This window comes from Penaeus chinensis, chromosome 15, assembly GCF_019202785.1.
Source record: "Penaeus chinensis breed Huanghai No. 1 chromosome 15, ASM1920278v2, whole genome shotgun sequence".
NCBI lineage: Eukaryota > Metazoa > Arthropoda > Malacostraca > Decapoda > Penaeidae > Penaeus > Penaeus chinensis.
In genome coordinates, this window is record NC_061833.1 from 11,795,543 (window position 1) to 11,803,042 (window position 7,500).

The 7,500-nt window shown below is 42.9% G+C and overlaps 1 protein-coding gene across 1 annotated transcript in view; it reads left to right on the forward strand.

The window, feature by feature from the left end:
* Window positions 1-7,500, forward strand: part of LOC125032802 (peptide-N(4)-(N-acetyl-beta-glucosaminyl)asparagine amidase-like) — a 39,927-nt gene that overhangs the window by 26,131 nt on the left and 6,296 nt on the right. The window contains exon 9 of the mRNA XM_047624187.1: window positions 1-53. This exon is cut by the window's left edge and continues 223 nt beyond it. Within this exon, the coding sequence (XP_047480143.1) occupies window positions 1-53 (53 nt within the window). The remainder of the gene's footprint in view (window positions 54-7,500) is intronic.

Here is a 7,500-nt window from a genome sequence, read left to right on the forward strand (position 1 = left end):
TGTCTTCAGGAAGCATGAAACTGACTGGAAGACAGTATATTTAGCAAGATGTGGTGTGTGAAGTATCTTATCTTTATGTTGTACAGTGAGCTCCCAGTTATTCCATAGCTAGATCTATCTCCCTTTTTTTTTTTCTTTCTTTCTTTCTTTCTTTCTTTCTTCTTTCTGTCTCTCCGGTCAAGATGCTGTAGCAAATGCGCTAAAAAGCACAATCAGTACTTCCCAACTGAGTTGAGTCATCGTTGTTAAAATAAACAATGGCCCACCAGAATGAAAAACAGGAGAACAATCCCCAACCATCAATTACCATAATTGCCCATTACCCCCAACCCCCTAGTTCTTATGTACAGGACAGACCAGCTTGCTGACAAGATTTCTCAAAACCGCTTGCTACAACTTTCAGAAAAAAATGGGGGGGGGGGGGTCCACAGTGTTTGCTACTAATCAGAGATTGATAAAATCTACAGTTGTCCTACGTAAGTATCTTCCATCTCTTGGCGGGTTTTGTGTTGTTAAGTGAAGTGAAGTGAAAAGTGTTTTGTTTAGCTTGTATTTTTGCTACCACAATTGGCATTCTTTTTAGTGCTTCATTCTATTGATGTTAATTGTGCATTGAATACCTGATGTACTCCATCCTCAGCCTCATACAGTTAAACAGCACATTCGCAGTAGTGAAACCATTTTTCTTCCAAAGCCGAATGGTTCATGGCGTGCCCTTACTTACGTAACAGACCCATGATCAATTCTGTACTTCATAAGGTTCATCAGCATATGCGCAGTAGTGAAACTGGCTTGCTGTACGATACAATTTTTCTTCCAAAGCCGAATGGTTCATGGCGTGCCCTTACTTCCGTAACAGGCCCATGATCAGTTCCGTGCTTCTTAAGGTTTGTCAGCACATGTGCAGTGAAACTGGCATGCTGTGTTTTCTTCCATGGTTCATGGGTGCCCTTATTTACGTAACAGGCCAAGTGACTTTTCCAAGCTGCGAGATATATATGTATTTTTTTGTTGTTGTTTTCTTATAAATTGATTTAAGGACCCATAATTTCTCTGAAAAAGAAAGACTTCACCCATATAATGAGTGAAGGAAGACAGTTCAACCGCTACGAAGTAGTCATAGCTACCTGGTCCGAGAAGATCCACGAGCATATATACACTGCTTAATAAATTACTGTACTGTATGGTTTGCAAAGTTCTAGCTTCGCCCGGGCTTTCTAAATATGGCCCGGCCTGTGTTAGCTTTTTACGGCTGTCTCATTGAGTTGTCTGACACTCGGTGCTTACCGTGGCGGCGGGATTGCCAGCAGGCGCTCCTGCCGCCATGGTGTAAGCATTTCGCATAGCCTCTTTACCAGCAAGGCGGCTGTTGTGGGCAGTCCCTGTCTCAGGAATTGTGTATGGTCACAATTTTCTAGGTAGTGGACTAGTGTGGCGTTCAGCTCGCCGCAGTGCTTGCAGCACCTTTCATCGCGTTCAATTGTTGGGATAATCTGCCATGCACAGTGTTAACCTGGGCGCATTCTGTGAAGAATGACTTCGGGACCTCTGTTGCTTACTTCAGAGAGTGCCAGTGGATCATAGCCTGTGGCGTCTGAGTACCAGCTGGCCGAGGGGGAGGTTCTCGTTTCCTCTCTGTGGAGCTGCCGTAGGAAGGTACGACCGACCAAGGCACACTTCTCCATAAGTAATTTTCGGCTCGGTTTTATCGTCATGGGATTTGGGGGCATACCCCTGCCAGCGACGGCTAGTCTGTCAGCAAGCTCGTTCCCTCTGATGCCGATGTGGCTTGGGACCCAGTTGATGATAATTCTTCTACCCTGAGCAAGAATTCTCTGTGCCATTGTGAGAATCGTGGTCAGTAGGTAGATGTTGTCTGTGGGTGAGCTGTGCTGAAGACAGTCAATGGCTGCCCTGGAGTCTGTGTGTATGACCACGTGTCCTTCCCTTAGGGACGTGTGGCCTAGGGCTCTCATGATTGCAACTGCCTCTGCCTGTAGCGAGGAGGCGTTGTCTGTTACCCTCATCCCTTGCTGCAAAGCCGGCGCCTGCAGTGTGGCTCCAGGGATCGACCGATCCATCCGTGTAGTATGTGTTACTACCCGGAGGAGTGATGGCTGCAATGACCCTGTGGGCTTCTGCCTTTAGGCTAGGCATGGGGTATAGGCTCTTTTTCATTGACAGGCTCATTATGTTGAACTCTATCAGGCTCAGTGCCCACGGCGGGGCTTCGGCAAAGTCGGGTGGGGGGAGTCCATGCCCTTAGCAAGAAGCTGTTCTTTGAGCTTAATAAATGCACAGATAATCTTCAATCCTCACTCCAGGTTGCCAGAGCTTTGTTTTTGTAAGCTTTCTGTCAATTTCAAACTTTACGACAGTTGTAGACATACCTGTCAGCACTTCAGCTAATTAATTAATTAATATGCACACGTACACACAACACATTTTCCCTTACTGTAAAATAGGTAAATAATTATATGATGAAAATTAAGATATGAAAATCTCAAATGTTTTTAAAGAATGCTTATCTGTTATTACAGATGGCATCTACTAAAACTAAAAACAAATGCTCTTGCGAGCAAGTCTGCTTTAGTCTGCAGTGTGGGATCTTGCAGGGAAAAGATCAGATCTATAGCGCATGATCATTGCCCTAAACATCCCCCCTGTGCTTCTTTGGGCTATTTGATCCTCAACAATGTTTAACTTGCCCAAAATGGTTGCAGATAGTACAAATGCAACCTCCAGATGATGCACCATCAAAAGAATGGAAACTAATCAAGAAACAATATTAAAGAGCAGCTAGGAGGACAGGAGAGTCTGGATCTGTTCTTCCTTGGGCATCTTTAGAACTTTATAAGCTTTTCATGGCTTCAACCTCATGTAGCCAAAAAGGTGTCACGATTTCCTCAGAAACTTCTGTTTCTGCTTCACCAATTCCATTTCAGTTCCAACGTCTTGTAAGTTGCTTACAAAGCTCATCATGAAAAGCAATCATCGCGAACAAGATTGATCAAGTTACTAACTGAAATGATTGAACTTTCACCTAATTTGCATGAAAGTCCAAAGCATTCATCCTGTCACTCTTCCAAAATTATCACAAAGATTGTTTCCAATTGCAGGAAGTCCCTTGTCATCAACAAGTGAAAAGTCTTTGACCAATCATTCCTGCGATTACTCACTTCCTCAAAAAAGAATTCTATCTTCTCTTTCACAACCACAGAGGCATGATGATGTGTCAAAATCTTGAATCTAGATATAGCTCATATATTCAGACATTTTGTAATAACAAGGACAATTTCGCCTCTCCCTTAGACCAGCAGGAATTAGCCATGTTACAGAAGAGCCCCTTCAGTATCCAAGTGGAGGTTGGATGAAAATTCCTGCACATTGGCAATTAGAGCAAAATGATGCTGGCTGAATGTTAAGAGAAGGTCAAGAAGATCTTGTTTTTATTGACTATGTGGAAGTTAGAACCTTTAAGAACTTGGGAATAGAACATATTTTATGGCGACCAAAGAAAGTATCGCCAGAAGTTTAATCTGTTTGGCATGCTTCAGCTGCAACTGACATGGCGCAAGCATTGTCAGCCATTGCTTCTATAGTAGCACCACCAGCTGAATCTTCATTGGTCTGTTTTGAGTCAGCCTGGCCTCGCCACGCAGTGCTTCACATTCGGACTCAAATATGCTGCTAAACCTAGTTCATCTGCAGGACCTGTGTCATCTGTGTGGTCTACAGTGGCCTTTGGATTCTGAACAAATGATGCTTCCTCAGTTTCTTTCTGCTCCAAAAATTTGTAAGGAGGATTTTTCTTCTCAACTAAGAATACCAGACAACAGATTGTTGGCGGATCATGCAGCCCGTTTCATTGCTTGACAACCATGCAATACTTTATTGATAATGTCACTACTTGCTAAACTTCTATTACTATCAGTAAAAGCAAGTTACCAGAATCCTGGTTTGATTCTGGGTTGATTCTGAAGAGGGCATTAGAAGTTATGTCCAATCTTGCAACTTTTAAGTATTCCACTAGTAAACTCACATCTAGAAGAAGCAGTGATAAAAAGATTTGAACTACATGAAAGCACGATTCCTAAGAATCTGATGAAAATTAAATCAGATCTCTTGAGTAACACTCCTTTTCATCAACTACCTTGTGGAAATGAACAAATAGTTCAATCTCTGATTAAAGAGATACCACAACCCCTGAAGTTAAGATTCCAAACAATTTTTCCCAATTATTGCATCATACACCTTCAACTTCTGAAGTTAAGTTAAAGTCTAATTCTCCTAAGCGCTCCTTGACTTCACGGGGACGTCATCAACCTAGTTATTCAACCGGATCTTCCCATAAATTGATTGATCACTGAAAGTCTGGAAGGTGCAGCTAAATCAATACTTCGCATGTTCAAAATTATACAATGCGTGGAAATGAGAAGCTATCTTTCAGTAATCACTGAGGCAATTTCCATAAGTTTTTTAGTACAGGAAAAAAGTGACATTATCAAGTTGGGCAAGAGTCATGGCCCACGGGATGGGCTCATAGGGTCATTTCCTTGAGCATTCAGTAGCACTGGAAAAAGAGTCCCCCTCCTCAGTTGTGGTTTTCCTGCTCTCAGAAATTTTCGACTTCAATATCAAAGAGAATTGGCAAGTTACTAGCCAATTCAGTTGTGGAGGAGACAAGGAAAAAGATATTTCTAAACCAATTACTTGAAGTACCAAAGAAGGATTCTTCAGAGTTGAGACTCATCCCCAATGGAAGTCCTTGAACAAGTTTATTCAGCCATACTAGTTTCAGTGTCTGTGGCTCAAGTACTTCTGACATTGCAACAAGGGGTACATCTTGCTTCAGTCAACTTAAAAGATGCTTATTGGCATATTCCCATACACCCTCGATTCAGACCATTCCTAGGAGTGTCACTAGGGGAGAAGAATTATCAATTTTGCATCCTTCCATTTGGGCAGAACAAAGCCCCTGCGACCTGTGGGAAGAAAATTCCTCCAAAGAGGAGTTCATGTCTTAGTGTATCTCGAAAAACTCGCCTCGAACCAACAATGTCACTACAGTGGCTGGGGCAGCAATGGGACACAAAACAAGGAACAGTCGCCCTGAGTTCAGTCAATCGGTAAAAGTGCTGAAGAAAATTATTCTGAAATCTTTGGTCAATCAATATATCCCGTCGCGAATGGGAAAGTCTTCTGGGGACATTAAATCATGCAACAGAAGTAATTTTGGGAGAATTCATCTAATGCATTTACAACTCGAAGGATATGCTGTGTTCACTTCAAACAATCGAGACAAGATGGTATTTTTTTCCTCATCACATCCACACCCATCTACATTGGTGGCTGAGGAGGAAAAGTCTAATGTTGGTCCCTCCATGGGTTCCCAAAACTCCTTCTTTAATTCTAACAACAGATACATCAGACTGGGGATGGGGCTACCAGTCATCAAGAGGTCACTAAGGATCGAGACTTTAGAAACAATCAATGAGACGAAGACACATAAATGTAAGGGAACTACAAGTGGTTATCAAGGCTCTGCATCTGGAAAACTCTTTCCTAGATATGTCAGTTCAAGTTCTGTCAAACATTGTTGCAACTGTTTATTGTATAAACAAACAAGATTCCTCCCTTTCAAAGACTTCTAAATGCATCAGAGGTTCTTTTTCGTATTGTGAAGCAACATTGACTACATCTAACTGCATCTCGTCTAGAAGGAAGAAAAATCAGTGGGCAGATGCCTATCATGTCAGGCCACATCCTCAGTAGAGTAGGCTCTGGATCGTGAAGTGTTTCAGAAACTTGCACAAAAATACGGTCATCCCCAGATCAATCTTTTTATATCTCGCCAATCACAGAATCGAGAGATATTTGACAAGATCAGAGATGACAGTAGTAGCAGGTCCAAATGCTTTTCTAGAGGACTGGAACAGATGGAAGTCAATAAACCTGTTTCGCCCTCTGCTAACATCAATAATGCTTCGGGTGATCAATCACTTGAGGTCGTACAAACGCAAAGTTTTATTGATTGCCCCTCTTTGGGAAGCACAACCATGGATACAGTATCTTCTTCATTGGTGTCTTCACTGGTGTCCCCCCCCCCAATCCCTTGCCCGTTGTTGTCGTGGGGGGGCTTAGGAGGCGGAGACTGGGACCCAATGCTGGTGAACTCCCCAACCTTGGGACTCAGCCTTCGACTCAACAAATTTAGCATGGTCTTTTTTTCCCCCTCCTACTTTTTCCTTTCTGTCCCTTCACCAACCCCTTCTACTATCCACTTCCTAAGGTGTGAGAGCCGTCCTGAAAGGATGAAAGGCTGATTTTGTGCCAGTCCTGAACGGCCTGAGGGAGCCATGGGCACGGTATTCCCCTGCTTTAGTTGTCTAGCCCTTACCCCTCAAGGGACCCTGAGGGGTGGACCGTTTCTCTCCCCAACATACTCCAGGCTTATTATGGCCAACAATGAATAACCATTAACCATTAACCATACCATTATTAGAGGCAATGAGGCTTGCCTCTTCATCAAATAGCTCCACCAATTCAAACTCGCCCGATTCCCTGACCCCAGGCTCTCCTTTGACCACGGCTCTGAACACTACAACTAATACCCCCTCCTCAATGCCGACTAGTACAGTATCCACCCTAATCAACACCCCAGGAGACATTTCTACTCCCAAGATGCTCAACTTCAACAACTATACCCCCACAACCTTCTTCATCAACTACCCCATCCTCCCTTATTACTACCTTACAACCTTATTGTCCACCTCCCCATAACACTACCTCCCTCAACACTACTCCCTCTTCCACATGCCCCTGTCCTTCTACTACCCCCATCTCTACAAAATTCTTAAATAATCTATTTAGCCCAGCCAAATGGGACCGATTTTTCGTGATTCCTCCCACAACTTCTCACACTTTCTGCTTTGACAACCTGTTTTCATTCCTCAAATACATATACATCCTTCACTTGATCTAACCCCCTATACATTACCTTACCCAACCTTAACCCATTTACTCGTCAATTCCTTTGCCCAGCTTTGACAACTAATCACTAACTCAACCACCCTTCACTACCATTTACTATAGTGCTACATGACCTTAGATGTCTAGCACATTTATTTTGCTTTTAACCATTAACTATTAACCATTCACTGGTGTCCTCATCCACTTCCACTGACAGTGAAGGTGCTTCAGGAAACTCTGATGGACCATGTCACAGAATACTTGCCTTCAACCTTAAAATTCATCAGAGACAAGACATAAGTCTATATCTCCAGAAATATTTATTCAGTTTGCTTCCTATTTATTCCATTCACAGTCGCTTGCACCATCTACTATTTCTTGCCATATAGCAGCAATCGCAGATCCACTAAGATATGCTTTGGGTATAGAAAAGGATGAAAGATCCATGGAACTGCTTCGTAGCTCATTCTTCCAAAGGTGACCTCCAACTCATAATAATATTCCATCATTGTCTCTACAGAAAGTTCT